A 15,886-nucleotide genomic window follows, 5' to 3' on the forward strand; every position below is an offset into this window, starting at 1 on the left:
CGAGCGCGGGATCGGCGCGACAGCCCGGACCGCGTCGGGCAGCTGGAAAACCTGGGGCGGATCCGCTTGGCGGAGCGGGTCCAGGCGGGCGGGCAGCACGGAGCCGGGGGCGGGCGGCGGCCGCGGTCTGGCGGGGCACGGCGAGGTGCGGGGGGGGAGCACGGCGGGGGGCGGGGGCCGGAACGGGGCGCCCCGGTTCCCGCCGGTGCCCGCGCGGCCACCCGCAAAGCACGGAGCGGATCGCACGGAATGGGCTCGCCACCCCGCTCCCCGCCCCCCCTTTAACCCTCTCGCTGCCGCCTCTCCCGGCCCCGGCCTCGCTGCCGTCCTGGGGGGCCCGGCCCGGCCGCGCCGCCACGGCCTCTACCTGCACGCGGGGGGACCCACCCGGACGAGCCCGGGCGCCGCCACCGCCTCCCCGAAGCTGGAGCGTCTCCCCGGGGCGGTGAGTGACAGCGCGGCCGGGCGGGGCTTCCGCGGGGGCCCGGGACGCGGCACCGCCCCCGGGAGGGACCGCCTGGGCCGGCGGCCCCCACTCCCGGCGCCGCTTTCACCCGAGATCCCCGTCCGGTGCCCCGGGCTGCGCTCCCGCAGCGCTGCACATAGCCCGGGGTGCCCTTCGCCAGCCACGACAGCGCCCACCCGGCCTTGCCGCCCGCGGCACCCCTACCCCTTCCCGCCTCCATCCGTGCCCCCGGCGCTGCTCCGCCCCACCAGGCTTGGACTCCCATCCCCGGCGGCTCCCGGGCCGGCAGGACCCGGGCCCCCTCCATCTCAGCGGGGCAGCACCCAGCTCTTGGCCGCCCCGCTCCACTGGGGGGCTCTTCCATCGCTCCCGCCCCCAGGAACCGGCGGTTTCCGAGCCTGCGGGCACACAGGGGTGCCGGGGCTGAGCGTGGGCTGGAACCCGGGGGCACAGCCGGGAGCGGGCGGCGGAGCTGCGGGAAAGCGGGCGCTCCGCGCGGGCTGTGAGCCTCCCGGGGGTCCCGCACCCGGGGAGCGCGCTGGCCGCGGGGCCGCGGCACCTGCACCGGTGAGGCGGCGGGAAGCGGGAGGGTTTATTGCAAATCGGTGAAGCGAAACCTGCCCGAGGCAGGATACGGCCGCGCTCCCACAGCGCCCGGTGTGTTCCCAGGGGCAGGGCGGGACCTTTTCTGCCGAGCCGCCTTCCCGTCCGCAGCGGGGTCCAGAGGACGAGGGGGAGCCCGCGGCTGGACGGGGCAAGGAGCGGGCACAGGGCTGGAGGACACCTGGAGGAGACCAAAGCGGCACACACCGGCGCCCCCAGCGCTGCCCAGGCCGCGGTGCTCACTGGCCGGGGTGGAGAACCCACCGCCGGGACTGCCCCGGTGCCATCCCGGGCGCACGTCGCGGGGCGCGGCGGGGCGGCACGCGCTCGGCGCCGCCGCTGGCCCTTTAAAAGCGCGCGGCCCCCGCGTGCCCGCAGCACGCCTGCGCGGCGCGCGCGGGGCGGCTCGCGGCTCTCCCTTTGTCCCCCACTCGCCTCTCACCCAAGCTTGGTGCCCGCCGCCGTGATTGGCAGCGCGCGCAGCCCCTCTGTTGGCCAATCGGATCTGTGCACGGCCGGGTAGTCCCGCCCCGCCACAGCGGCCCCTGTGAGTGACGGCGGGCTTGCCCAGTTAGCGGCGCGGTGGCGGGCGCCGAGCGGCCAATAGGAGCTCAGGGAGAGGGGCGCCGTGTTAGGGTGCGCGAGTTCCGGCCGCGCGCTCTCCTCTCAGGGCCGCCGCGGTCCCGGTGCCCGTCTCCGTCCCGGTGTCTGTGTCCGGGGCCGGTGCCTGTCCCGGTGTCCGTGTCCCGGTCCGGTGTTGCCGCCAGGTGAGGCCGTGGGGGCGGCAGGGTCGTGGCTCGGCCCCGCTCTGCTCCGTCGCCGCTGGGGCCCGGCGCGGCCTGCGCGGCCCGCCCCGCCCCTGCACGCGGGGCCGGCGGGACCTACCCGGGACCTACCCGGGACCGAGCTCCGGGCCGCTTCCCGACCGTGCGCGTGTTGCTTTTAGGTGGGGAAGATGCAGGGCAACAAGGGGTTCAACATGGAGAAGCAGAACCACGCTCCGCGCAAGCAGCACCAGCAGCACCCGCCGCCGTCCATCCCCGCGAACGGGCAGCAGGCCAACAGCCAGAGTGAGTCCCGGGCCCGTCGTGGGGGCCCGCCCGGCCCCGCTCTGGGTAGGCGCTGAGCGACCGCTTCGGTGCAGCGGGAAACCTCGGGGTAGCTGCGGCCCTCGGGGTGCAACAGGTCTCAGCAGGAACAAAAAGAACCCGGTTTTCCGAGTTTAAACAATAAATCCTTAGGTCCTCAAGCAGGCTGCAGCATCTCCTGCTATATCAATTTCTTCCCCCTGTTGGAAACCACGGTTTTAATTGCGCCTGGGTTGTACTTGAGGGTTTTCTTTTGGTTTTGCTCAGTCCGCTCGAAGGTACACGCGGCTCCCGTGGCGTTTGTTCGTTACGTTTCTTGCGTTCTTAAGTTTCTTGAGTTTCCAAAACCTGGGCAGTGATATAGAGGTTCCTTCTTTGTCTCAAAATCTTAGGAAAAGACTACTTAGAGTTTGGAAGTCATTGCGTTTTTGACAGTGTGTCTGTAAGCGCTGCGAATATAATAAGGTCTGTCTTTCATTGTCGGGTTCCTGTTTTTTCTTCGGGCATAACAGATGGTTTCTCAGTGCAGGTTTCCTTAGGAAACTGGAAACTTAAGCTTAAGAGCAGTTACTAGATTACTAGAGAAGTAAGTTTGCTCTCGGTAAAGGTTGTTGTAGTGAGAACGTTATTACAGCGATGTGCAGGCACCCCTTAAGACTCAATTTTTTATTAATGCGGAACCAGGAGAAACCCGGCTTTACTTACTATTCAAGCGCCAGTTGACATTGATTAAAGCCGTTCTGCCTCAGCGGGTTTCCGGGTTTTCCTGGTCTGTGTGGACTGGCGCTCCAAAGCGTGTGCTTGTGAGCTGGGACGGGACACGTTAATAGCTTCAGGGGCCCGAACTGATCTAACCTGATAGTTTAGAAGTACGGCGATGTCTCACCGCCGTTAGCATTTTTGGGAGGGAAAAAGTGCTTTAGTTTTATTAGATGTGGATTCTTTTTTTAAGTTTGGATACTTTGGCCGTTCAGAACAAAAACGTATGGAAGTCACCTATGCACTTTGTGTGATTCCTCCGAGTGGGGTTTTTTTTTGTGTCAAAGATACTGGGCTGGTAAATGTCCTGGATGTTTTTATTAGGGGGTCGAGTTGAACAGGCTCTTTATCAGTTCCCAGACAATAACAGACAAGGGTGGCAGAGCAGTCGTTTCCAGTCAGGTTGAAAACAATAACAGTACAGCTGTACTGGGGAATTCCCACAGGGATCAGCTTGTCGTGAGTGACTGTGTCTCACTCCTTTGCATGGATCTCCTGAGGCAGAACAGTGGTACTCTGTGTACCACTGAGTGTAACTCTATTCAAGTACCTCCTGTTGTATCCACAGGCCTTGCAATTGATCCCCAAATACGGTAATGCTGTGAACAAGGCAAAACATTTCACTCCTGCTCCTTTTGCTGTGTGAAGTAGATAACTTACTCTCACTACTCTTCTTTAGGTACTCTTCTGTTCTCTGAGTCTGGTTATTTAGTGTTAGCTATGGAGCTGTGCTTACTCTTATAAAGGGGTTGTCCTTGCAGAGTCTTGCATGCATTGTCTTTGCATAGACAGTCTTTCTCATTCAGTGCCCTGCTTTGTAGCTGGAATCAAGCCATTTATGTTCACAGTTTATTTCATATGTGTGACCATGACTTGTGTCCTCTGCAAAGCAAAGGAGTTGCTTTCTGTGCCCTATAGTCCTGTGTGGTGAAGTTCCATGTGTGTTTAAGAAAAATGGGGCACAGGAAGATAAAGTGATGCTAAATCCACCCCTGTGTCTGGCACATAACAGAGCTTTCAGGATCATGCTGGACTCTTGTTGAATTAAGGGTTAAAGATTGTATATGCATGTGGGGATTTGAGAATGTTACTGTTTGTGTTTATTTCTGTTGGATATCTCAGAAAACATTTTAACCTTGGGCTTGATCTTCGAGGTCTTTTCCAACTTCATAAATCTCTTCTAGGATAATTTACTGAATAGAGATTTTTTTTTGTAATTGATCTTGTAATTTTTACGAGGTCTCCCCTATATGGCTGGTGTTTGGGGTAGGGGGTTTTTTTTGAGTTTTGGGTTGGTTTTTTCCCCCCACTATTTTCACTATTCCAGCCTTCTCTTCAGCTTAGAACTCCATACCCTGAAACCCATCTCATAGAATGACAGCTATCTGAAATGTTATCTGTCTGAACAAAACTTGCTCTTATTTTCATATTTTTCTAGATACCTGGAGTTGTTTTGGAGTATTTTTGAGCAAAAATCTCTTTTCTGGCTAAACTATGGCTTTTCTGTAATTCTTTGTGTTGTAGTAGCAACATCCGGTATTGTTACTACAGTTGATTTTTTTTCTGGGCCGGTTATCCTGACCAGTTCTCAAAAAGTTTGAGTGAAATATCTCATGTTATTTCAAGCTGCAGTGTGTTGTTTTCTCCCGTTCTAGACTGTCATTTGCTGGTATTAATGAGCAATGAGGTTCAGTTTTCTTTAAAAAAAAAAAACTGTGGGCCCATTCTGAAATAAATCCCCCTTGTGGCTGGAGAGATGGCTGGAGAGGTTTAAGACCAAGGTGAACGGGTGGTGTTACCTGTATTATCCTGTGTCTCTGTGGTCACTGTGATGAAACCTAATAAAATTTATCCCCCCAACTGTAGAGCAGCTGTGTACCTTATTCCCCTCAGATGAAGGCCTGACTATTGACCTGAAGAATTTCCGGAAACCCGGTGAAAAGACCTTCACCCAAAGAAGCCGCCTCTTTGTGGGGAATCTGCCCCCAGATATTACAGAGGAAGAGATGAGAAAGTTGTTTGAGAAGTATGGCAAGGCAGGGGAAGTCTTCATACACAAGGACAAAGGCTTTGGTTTTATCAGGCTGGTGAGTGACTTGGCACCTTTGGGGAGTTTTTGTGGTGATGGCTCACACTGGAGCAGTACTGCTAATTGAAAGTAGTAGGTGTTCAGATGTCTTGCTGATTAAACCTGCTGATAATCTTAGTAACTGGAATATGGGATTAGCTTCCAAATGGTTTGTCTAGAGCTTGTTATGAAAAGAAATGTGAATTTAGGCAGCTTGTGGCAGGAGTTATGAGAGATCTGATGAATTTATTCTGAAATCAGCTGGTAGAAAGCAGAAAAAACCCCACAGGAATATAATGCTATTATAGACAAAGTGAACTTCTCCATTTCTGGAGTACGGAATTCCTATGGGCGTAGTTTGTCATGCAGTATTCCTGGAGTGATTAATGCTCTTGAGGTAGGGGATCTTTAGATGGTCACGTTGAAGTGTGTCTGGAAGGGGGGTAGCTACCACCATGGAGTGGTTCTCAGATTTCTGTGGGTCATGCACCACCTTTCTGAGAGCCCCAAGGTGAGCGGATGAGGTTCCCACACGCATGTCTGGGCTGTTTTCATGTAGTGCAACTGCTTGGTAGTGACTTAAATGAGTGGAAAGGTGTGAAAATGGCATAGAAGGTCTTTCATAGGTTGTCATACCATCAGCATTTCCTTATCAGACTTGGTTAATCATTGAACCTTGATTATTTTTTAAAATGTATTTATTTTTTAAAAAAAGGTGCTTTGTAGCCTTAATATAATTGTGTGATAATGATAATTTCATTGTTTGCCTTGTTCATACTGGCTGTTGGACTAAACTTACGCATTTGTTACATATTTCTCACCCTCCCCGCCCCCAAGCTCTGCCTGTTCAGTCACTGATGATAAGGAATAGCTGTGGTTTTTTGGCACACTTCTTACCAAGCTGTGGGAGAATCATTTATTTCTCTCAGAAGTACATGTTATGGAGAAATAAGCTTGTGTTTAATTCCGTGCCTCACTGGGAGTTTTAATGGTGGTTGTTTTTATCTGCAGGAAACTCGCACTCTGGCAGAGATTGCCAAGGTGGAACTCGACAACATGCCTCTCCGTGGGAAGCAGCTCCGAGTGCGCTTTGCCTGCCACAGCGCCTCTCTGACAGTCAGGAACCTGCCTCAGTTTGTGTCCAATGAGCTCCTGGAGGAAGCCTTCTCAGTGTTTGGCCAGGTGGAAAGGGCTGTGGTTATTGTGGATGACAGAGGACGATCCTCTGGGAAAGGCATTGTGGAGTTCTCAGGGAAGCCTGCTGCTAGGAAAGCGCTGGATAGATGTAGTGATGGGTCTTTCCTGCTAACTACGTAAGTGCAGATGGGGAGAGGTGCTCTGCTGGCATGTGCAGGTTGGGTGGCTGGTTCTTAACACCACAGTGGGACAGATGGGGCATGAGGTGGTAGGGGATTGGCCTGGGGAGAACTTTATTTAGCTTTGTTCCAACAAGAGACAGTCTGTGCTGAAGCTCAGGTCTGAAAACTTTCTTCTGGGAAGCTGCTAGTGGGGTAAGTGCATAAAACTTCCAAATAAACTCTTTCTCCATAAAACAACTTTAGGGCAATTAAAGCAGCCTTTAAGAACAGGACCTGTTTCAGAGGCCATCCGTATAACTTGTTTGGAAATGAAGCTCAAGTGTTTTAATTGTACACTGCGGGTCACTAAAGGGGAGAGTCTTGGGATGGGATTCTGCTTGGCTGCATGCATTGCTGGGGTGGAATGCCACTGTGGGCATGGGATCTGTTGGCGAGGCTGATCAGATAGATTGGATTGTTTAGAGTTTTCACCATTATAAACTGTTTCCCCTGTGCTTCAATGTAATAAGGCAGAAAAGCATGTTCTTTCATAATTATGTGAACTTGCTCAAGCAAATAACCAATTCCAGTTGCATTCCACAGAGCAGTTTGTTGCTCTGTTAAGAGGGAGCCATTTCTGATCTCTTGGAAAAAAAATTACTGTATATTTTGTATTATGCTTCTAGAATTTGTGACTAGAACACTTCCTGAAATGGGGCTATATTGCTCATTTTTAAAGTAATTTTTAAAGTTTTGTGCTTCACACCTCCTGTGGATATGTAATGGCACAGCTGTACACAAGCACATTCAGTTTCAAAAAGCAGGTTTTGCTTATTTCTTTTTTAACACCTGTTTTTCTCCCTGTGACTCCTTGAGGATACCAGCATAGTGGGTAGTGCTCTACAGGAGGATTACTGCTAGAGAGCTTTTGCTGATTCAGAAGTCTGTACCTGAAAGAACCATGAAAACAGATTTTTAGAAGTGATCATGCAAAACTAATCACTAGCAATGTATAACTTAGGTTAACATTCAATCTCTTTATAGCTATCAGTACATTAGGTTCTGGTACCTAGGACCACAAACAAGTCTGTTGTTCCTTTCTAGTTATGGTTTGGTTTTGATTGAACTTGTTCTGGTTTGTCCTAGTTCAAGACAGGAAAGTTAGATAAACTGTTTGAATTGGTTCATGTTAGAAAATAAGATTATTAATAATGGAATATGTCACATCAAAGCAAAAAGCTGTATTATGGATCTTCAGCTGAGAAAAGGGATTTTAGCTTTCCATATCCTGCCTTGCTGCTGGAGCTTGGGTACCCATTGCCACTTGGCACAACAGGATCATCTCTTCATTTCCCCAGTCCTGGCACATGGGACTGAGGAGCTCACGGGAAGCTGGGGTGCTGCTTTGTGCTGGGGATGAGCAGTGTCAGTGCTGTGGTGGAGAGCTGATTCAGAGACCAGGTCAATACTTACTTCTGCAAGCAGAAGCCAGGAAGACAGAAGCACACATCTGCAGTGTCTGTTGTGAACTGCACCAGTGGATTCCCTGGGGGGTGGAAATTCAGACAGGGGCCCAGTGGACCTTCCTAGAGCACAGTTGCCAAGCAACAGTAGCACATGGTGGCCTCACCAGGAGAGTATGACTGGATGGTACAGCCTGCAGCCTCCAGTGAGGAGTGGTGTAGTGACTCTGCTTTAGATGGCCTTAAAAAGGCACAGATGGACTTGTGCCACTCTAGAGACAAGACTTCATGCTGGGTAGATCCTACTGGAGCATGTCAGATTCCAGTTAAGCTGTTAATTTGAACCAGTAGCTACAATTCAGTACAATTTTGGTTTGGATTAAATGGAGATTTTGATCAACAGTTCCACTCCTATTCTAGAAAAAAGGAAAAAACGAGTGTTCAAAGTGATTTCTGGTTTCACGTTGGTTGAGATCCGCAGCTGCTCTGAGTTTCTTTGAGCAGTGCTAAAAGCAGTGTAAGTTCGGACTTAGTACATGTGCTTTCCACAACTGCAAGCTTGTTCTTGAATTTTCTTGAGAGCACCTCACCTTTTCTTTACAGATTCCCTCGGCCTGTCACTGTGGAGCCCATGGATCAGTATGATGATGAGGAGGGTCTACCAGAGAAGCTAGTCATCAAAAACCAGCAATATCACAAGTATGTGCCTGGCATGCAACAGGAGATGAGAGTGCCTGTGGGCTAGTGTCTCAGTCTTAGAAGGGTGGCTCATCAGGTCATCCTTTTCTCAGTAAATGTGGCCTGACTTTGGAAGGAGAATTCCATTCACTGTTCTCTTGCCATGATTGGCTGAAAGAAAACAGTCATTTTGAATCCACATTCCTGGATAAGACTGGTAGCCTTCTCATATTTTGTATAAGTCCATTTCAGTTCTTGGAATAAAAAATAAAGTCAATTTGAGATAACACAGATGATATGAGATTCCCTGGGAAGTATTACAGAAAGTCTATGTAGGAAACACTTGAACCCACAATAGAAACTTAAGGAATTATGTGACTAGCATTAGGAGATTGTAGAGCTATCCAGATATAAGACCAGAGTTTTAGAAGGCTTCCCAGTGTAAGTAGGAATCCTGTGATCTGAGCAGTTGGCATTAGCAAACCATGTGAGCTCATGAATTTTTCAAGTAAGGAAGGTGAGAGCTTCAGGATGTGGGTGACTGAATTAAGAATAGTCCTGTGCTACAGGTGCAGCGTGAAAATAACATGCACATTTGGGCATTGTTTGTTTCTGGAGTGCATCTGTCCATAAGATGTGCAGCAGGAGCAAAGGCTGTTGCTTTCAAGGGTATTTCTGAATCTCCTTACCCAGAATCTCTTGGTGTCTTATGAAAGCAGTGTCATTGCTTGTTATGGAGGAGGACAGCTTCCATGCAGGAATGAGATGATTCCTGAGGAGCAGACAAACTGATGTCTCAGGCAGAGTGAACTGTTAAAAGGGCCTGCTACTGCATTTGACACACAAATGGAATTTTCTTGGTTCCTCCTTGCTCTCCTGAAGCATTCACTAGCTCTTCATTGTTTGACAGGGAGCGTGAGCAGCCTCCTCGGTTTGCACAGCCTGGCAGCTTTGAATATGAATATGCCATGCGTTGGAAGGCTTTGATAGAGATGGAGAAGCAGCAGCAGGAACAAGTAGATCGCAACATCAAGGAAGCTCGAGAGAAGCTGGAAATGGAAATGGAAGCAGCTCGCCATGAGCACCAAGTGATGCTCATGCGGCAAGGTACCGGTCAGAGATAAATACCGGATGGGAACAGGGCCCTGCACCATCCAGGAGTGGGTGGCTCAGTAGACTGGCTAGAGACCACTGAAGGTGAGCCATCGTGGCTGCTTGTCTTGTAATCAAGCATGGTAGCAGCAAATGAATGGAATCATAGAATTCATTTAGGTGGAAAAGATCAGTAAGTCTAACCATTAACCTCCTTTAAGGTACTTGTAGAGCAATAAAGTCTCCTTGAGCCTCCTTTTCTCCAGGCTGAGCCCCCCCAGCTCCTCAGCTGCTCCCCATCAGACATGCTCCAGACTCTTCCCCAGCTCCATTCCCTTCTCTGGACATGCTCCAGCCCCTCAATGTCTTTCTTGTCGCGAGTGGCCCAGAGCTGGACACAGGATTTGAGGAGTGGCCTCACCAGTACCCAGTCAGGGGGACGGTCACTGTCCTGGTGCTGCTGGTCACACCATGGCTGGGACAGGCCAGGTGCCACTGGCCTCTTGCCCACCTGGGCACACCTGGCTCATGTTCAGCTGCTGTTGACCAGCACCCCCAGGGCCTTTCCCACTGGACACTTTCCAGCCCCTCTGCCCCAGGCTGGAGCTGCAGGGGGTTGTTGTGACCCAGGAGCAGGACCTGGCACTGAATCCTGTTGGACCTAACACGGAGAGATGTTACTGTATTGGTGAAGGGTTTTTTTTTTGAGTTTTGGGTTGTTTTTTTCCCCCCACTATTTTCACTGTTCCAGCCTTCTTCTCTTGTGTGTTAAGGTTCTCATTCAGGAATTCATAGGCAGTGGCATGGGAGAGTTTGATTGTGTTTTTTGCTGTTGTCTTTCTTACACAGATTTAATGAGACGCCAGGAGGAGCTGAGGAGAATGGAGGAATTGCATAACCAAGAAGTACAAAAACGTAAACAGTTAGAACTCAGGTAAGGGGGCAGGTTGTGAAATGCTGTGAATCCATAGTGGAATAAAACACCTCTTGACTGCACCTAATTGTTCATTGTGACAATTTAATTATTACCTAAAGTGTGGCTGTTACTTTGGGCCTTTTTGTTCATAGGGCACAGCTGGTTTAAGATGGAAGAGTTAGGAGTTTCTTCCAATTGATTAGTATTTGCTTCTTCACAGTTTTGTCTCTCATTTAAGCTCCTTTAATGAGGCAGATAGAAAAACCAAAATCTCTGCTGTGAGTTAGTGGCTTCAGCGCTGCAGATTGGGAAATCCCATTCCATCATCTCTATTTTCATTTGAAGAGTAACTTAGTCTCAGAGATTTTTCTTTCCACTGTAGCAGTTCCTGGTCTTGGGGTCATTTTGAGAAGCTCCAGGAGGATTGCCAGACTATTTGTGTAATAGAAGGGGCTTGAGAGCTGTCAGGCTTGAAGCTTGATATTGCATGTAGTCAGCATGCATTTGGGAGCTGCTGTGTACATAGAATCATTTAGGTTGGAAAATACTTCTAAGATCAGTGAGTCCAGCTGTAGATCTAGCACTGCCAAGCTCACCGTGTCCCTAAGCACCACATCTACACATCCTTTAAATCCTTCCAGGGATGGTGACTCCACCACTTTCTGGGCAGCCTGTGCCAATGCTTTGTAACCCTTTTGGTGAAGAAATTTTCCCTGATACCAAATCTAAACTTTGCCTGGTGCAACTTGAGGCCATTTCCTCTTATCCTGTCACTTGTTACCTGGGAGAAGAGACTGATTCCCACCTGGCTCCACCCTCCTTTCAGGCGTTGTAGAGAGTGATAAGGTCCCCCTAGAGCCTCCTTTTCTCCAGGATGAGCCCCTCCAGCTCCCTCAGTTGCTCCTCATGAGACACATGCACACAAGTATCTCATTTTTTTTTTTTTTTTTTTTTTTTTACAATGAGCTCCTCAAAACTGAAAGTTTGAAGTGTAAAGTTTCCAATCAAGATCCATGAGGCAGCACTGCAACACAGTGATGCAGGTGGTTGGTGTATGTTGTGCTGATTATCCTTGGACCTTTTTTTACAGGCAAGAGGAGGAACGCAGGCGCCGTGAAGAGGAAATGAGAAGGCAGCAAGAGGAGATGATGAGACGCCAGCAGGAAGGCTTTAAAGGGAATTTTGCTGATGCGGTACGAGTGCTTCTACGTTTCCATTACATCTGTACACTCACAGTAGATTTTTCCCTTCCACAGCACAGCTGTCTGTGGATTTTTAACTTGGTTGGAGGACTGTACATGAGTAGTGCATTCTACCCTAAATTATTGACTCCCTCCAATCTTAATACAGTTTAGCCTGGAAACTATAAATCCCCGGGTTCTGTTCCACTGCTCTTCAGGTAGGACTCTCTGTAGCTGTCTTGCTGTACAGGAAAATGTATGCTGACTAGTTTTATTCTAACAGCAACACACACTGTCCTGAAGCACTGCAGCAGAACCCTGTTGTGATTATATGACTGGCTATATCCCTAGCCTGCAGTCTGTCTTAGTCATGATAAAATTATCCCAACTTGAGGCATTGCTGCAGGCATGGTGTATGCTTGTACTTAAAAGTCAGTTGGTCAAGTATTTTTTTTTGTAGTGTAACCTGTGTGGTAACCTGCCTTTTAATAACAATATCTCTGGTTCTATAGAGAAATGCCTTGCAATCTGTTTCCAGTCCCAGCCACCTTCTATTGTGGAGGCAGCTGTAGGGCTGTTCAGGTGGTGTAATGGCATTGATGCAGTTGAGGGGGGCAAGTGTTTAGTGCTTACTAGTGAAAACCTGGCCCCTAGGCAAAATAGCTAAATATATGTCAAACCAAAAGGGCCAAAAGCATGGCTGAGCCAAGTGTGGGAATATTCTCCTTGTGCAGCAGAAATCCTGATTCCTCTAAATAATACTGCCTTTGTATGATAAATAATGGCACTGAGACTACAGATGAAGTGAAATCTGTCTTCAGTTACCACTGTGAAAAAAGTAGTGCCCTCAGTGAGCTGAGGAGGTGCTCCTGGTTTTGCAGTGAGAGAGATCTGTGACAGGTGTTCCTGATGCTTGGTTAATAAAAGAGAAATTGAACTCACTAAATGGTATTTTAATGCAAGTGACCCAGTACCATGTCTTTATGTAAGCTTGCATTTCTTTCAACAGGAAAAGCTTCTTAGCTATGCTGAGGGAGTAGCAAAACTAATTCTATCTAATGTGTCACTACTGCTCAGCACTTCTTTCCATAAAGATATCTTTGGTAAAGTCTGCATGTGTAGCTTTGCTGCTGAATGTTTTATTACAGTTCTGAAAAACAATCTTTTAGAATGAGATATTTTACATAAGACCTGTTCATTCAGCAGCTATCATGTGAAGGTTGCTCCTGTCTTTGAGATTTATCCTGGGAATTACTTTCTACACATTGTTCAGTAGTAAATCCTCAGAACTCATTGAATTTGTATAATTGCCTTTTTTTAAAGCCTGATTATCAGTTGAAATGAGTGTCTGTCTTTCCAGAGGGAGCCACCAGACATGCGAATGGGACAGATGGGTATGGGAGGTAAGAGTATTCTTTGTTCCTGTGCATGTTCATTTCCTCTCTTACAAAATCTGCACTTTTTTTTTTTTCAGTGATCTCATTTTATTGGCTTCTTATTTAGAAACTCAGTCAAACTAATCTCCCAGGCTAGTAAGAGGAAGTATTCATGTGACAGGAAACATAACATGCTGTAAAGCAGGATCAGTTTGTCTTGACCTCATAGTGCAAAGCTGGTTAATAAAGACTGGGACTCTGTCCCTGCATGGGGCAGACCCCAGTCATTGTGTGTGTGTGCCAGGACTATTCCTCAGTTTTCTTTTCCAGGTACCATTGGCATGAACAATAGAGGAGCTATGGGTGGTACCAATGTCCCAGCTCCTGCACCTCCTGCTGCTGGTCCTGGAGCTATGATCCCTGATGGAGCCATGGGAATGGTAATGTATCTCCATCTGCTTTTTGTGCACACCTTTCAAATGCAGATTATGTTGTTTCCAGTATTAAGCACTAGCTGGTGAAGTTGAAGCTTTTTTATCTACCCAAACCTGTTGCTTCACTCCTGCTGAAATCTTTAGTGGTTAATCTTGCCTTATTACTAGCTGATAATTTTCAGGAGATTGAGCCAAGTCTAATAACTGCTTAATTTACTTCCAAGACAGCTAGTGCTAAAATGCTTGTTAGAAAGATCTTAGCAATAATATATGGTTATTTTTAAATGACCTATTGGGAAGCACTTTGTTAAATTGAGGTTTTTGTGAGTAGATTTTTGCAGGCATAAAGCCAAGCTTTCAGGAGTGTTCTGTTCATCACCAGTTCTGAAAACAGTTCTCTCCTGTGCTCATAGGCTAGAATGAGTTCAGCTAATTTACTTAGGAGGTCAAGACAAAGAATAAACGGAGGTTATGCTTATTTATTTAACTTTTTAAAATTTTTCTATTTGATTTAGTTTTGAACTTTACTGCAGGGCTTTGCAATAGACTGTGGCTTTTGTGGCATCTGTCATTCCTCTCTGTCATACGGAGGATTGGTCCTCCCACAGTGTCAGCACTTGTAGTCAGCAGCAAAGAGCAGCAGTCATAGTAAATTTTGTCCTTAAAGTTCATCTTCCTTCAGTGTTTTTTATGATCTGGTCTAATAAACAGTTTTCCTGCAAACCTTCCTACTCAGACTTCTTGCTCTGTCTCATGACTGCTACGATGCAGATATTTTTTTGTCATAAAGAACAGTTTTATTTATCTAAAAGCTTCTGTACCTAAGTGGTAGGGATGCAAAGCAGCTGATGTTAAGGGAATGTGCACTACACATAGAAATTAAGGGGGAAGATGAAGCCAGGAGTGGAAAGGGGAGTTCAGATGGCTCACCTACTGCTCAGCAGGGCCCTAGTCTGTGAGGTGGTGCACACTGTCCCAGTATGTCTGACTGCAGGTTGTGTGGGGAAAGGGACTTTGTTTGCAATGGTCCTGTCAGTCCAGGTTTGGGACTGTGGGGATGTTTTTGGTGGGGTGAAGGCTTGCAGTGAGGTCAGCTGGAATTGTGGAATCCTGGTAGAATTTGAATCAACTCAAATGGCTTTTAACTGCCCTTTGTTCTTCCTTGTTTTTCTCCCTGTGCCTTCTGCATTTGTCCTCATTCCAAGACTCCACCACCACCTCCAGACCGCTTCGGCCAGGGTGGAGCCATGGAAGGCCTTGGAGCGATGGGAGGGAACCCGCCTGCCTTCAACAGAGGAAATCCAGGGGGGGATTTTGGCCCTAACAAGCGTCGCAGATACTAACAGGATTAAGCTATCCCCTGTACGCCCCAAAGAAAGAAATTTTGGCAGGCCACACAGGGTTCAACTTGGGGGGGAGGGGGGACATTTTAAAGATAGTTAATTAGGGCCTGTTTTGGTAAAGCCACTCTACGACAAGGGGAGTGCAGTCTGACTGGTAAAGGTTTTAGAAAATTACATGTGGTGCATTCCTAATTTCAAAGTGAAAAATGGATTCTGGGAGGCTGCCGTGGTTCAGTAACGGTAAAATCTTGCAAGGACCCTAATGCCTTGACTATTCCAGGTTTCCTATTTGTAGCTGAAATCATGAGACTAAATTAGATAAAGTTTCAGTATGTCTTGGCATTTTTTTAGTGTAGTGTACCTTGCTTAAGAGCATAGGGAAGTCTCTGGAGAGCTAGGGCAGCGTTTGGGTACTTTGCAGCTCCCATGATTTTGTAAATTTATATAGCTCCAAATGATCCGTCATGTAGTGAATTGGGGGAGATTCTGTTTGTTTCTTATTCTTTTTTTTTTTTTTTTTAATTTTTTCCTCCTAACTTGTTAGCTACTCTTTTTACCTGGACCATTTGTTTCTTTGAAGTAGTTGACAGTCGTGCAGCCTGTATGGCTGGGAGGTTCTTGTTCGGATGGATTTTTTTGATAACGTGTTGTATCTCTTTTGTTTTTACTGGTAGTAAAGTACAATCTATTGGATAAAGATACTGTATCTCATGCTGAAGATTTAACTGAAACAAATGTTTGTATAATCCTAACCTTGCCTGTCTTTTGTGTAGAAGTACTACAAGATTTTTCATTTAGTGTAAACTGTTTGAACACAAACTGTAATTGTCCCACTAAAAAGTTTGAGTTTGTCTGAGGAATGTTACAGGAATGCATTATTAAAGTGGATTTTAAGCCTTTTTTATCTGGTGTTTTGTCTCTTCTGTTTTTTTAGTACAGATGTCTACATGTGGATTGAATTTAATGAAGCTTCAGGTTATGGCATGAAAGTTGTTCTTGCATAGCTCTGTAAAGAGGGTGTGCAACCCCTGAGAATTTTCTAACAGTTTTCCTTCTCACAGAATGAGTTTCATTTGTGTGTTGGAATGTGACCTTCAACTTCATCAGGTTAGAATACGGAA

The 15,886-nt window shown here is 47.9% G+C and overlaps 2 protein-coding genes across 9 annotated transcripts in view; one reads left to right on the forward strand and one right to left on the reverse strand.

The window, feature by feature from the left end:
* The window catches only part of ZMYM3 (zinc finger MYM-type containing 3), a 32,898-nt gene extending 32,447 nt beyond the window's left edge, over nucleotides 1–451 (reverse strand). Inside the window, exon 1 of one of the 2 annotated variants that reach the window (XM_032124466.1) lies at nucleotides 388–451. The gene's annotated coding sequence lies outside the window, so the exon portion shown is untranslated. Of the gene's footprint in view, nucleotides 1–367 lie in introns of both variants that reach the window. The other variant, XM_032124465.1, reaches the window with a different exon arrangement.
* Nucleotides 378–15,669, forward strand: NONO (non-POU domain containing octamer binding). 7 transcript variants are annotated; one of them, XM_032124468.1, is made up of 11 exons: nucleotides 378–445; nucleotides 2,016–2,184; nucleotides 4,783–5,003; nucleotides 5,996–6,297; nucleotides 8,349–8,444; nucleotides 9,334–9,530; nucleotides 10,365–10,449; nucleotides 11,522–11,624; nucleotides 12,973–13,015; nucleotides 13,319–13,428; nucleotides 14,628–15,669. In XM_032124468.1, the coding sequence occupies exons 2-11, from the start codon at nucleotides 2,025–2,027 to the stop codon at nucleotides 14,763–14,765; spliced, it is 1,455 nt and encodes a 484-aa protein (XP_031980359.1). In that variant the 5' UTR covers nucleotides 378–445; nucleotides 2,016–2,024; the 3' UTR covers nucleotides 14,766–15,669. The 7 variants fall into 7 exon arrangements, with proteins under 7 accessions (XP_031980359.1, XP_031980360.1, XP_031980361.1 ...); XM_032124469.1 differs by having other exon boundaries at nucleotides 4,810–5,003; nucleotides 14,628–14,765; XM_032124470.1 differs by having other exon boundaries at nucleotides 2,016–2,139; nucleotides 14,628–14,765.
* Nucleotides 15,670–15,886: the final 217 nt, after the last annotated feature.

The sequence above is a fragment of the Corvus moneduloides genome, chromosome 14 (assembly GCF_009650955.1).
Source record: "Corvus moneduloides isolate bCorMon1 chromosome 14, bCorMon1.pri, whole genome shotgun sequence".
Classification (NCBI taxonomy): domain Eukaryota; kingdom Metazoa; phylum Chordata; class Aves; order Passeriformes; family Corvidae; genus Corvus; species Corvus moneduloides.

Excerpts from the sequence above, each read along its gene's own strand:
- NONO (XM_032124468.1), top strand. The coding sequence starts at position 2,025 with ATGCAGGGCAACAAGGGGTTCAACATGGAGAAGCAGAACCACGCTCCG. Across the intron at positions 5,004-5,995 it reads GCTTTGGTTTTATCAGGCTG|GAAACTCGCACTCTGGCAGA; the intron begins GTGAGTGACTTG and ends TTTTATCTGCAG. Across the intron at positions 11,625-12,972 it reads AAGGGAATTTTGCTGATGCG|AGGGAGCCACCAGACATGCG; the intron begins GTACGAGTGCTT and ends CTGTCTTTCCAG.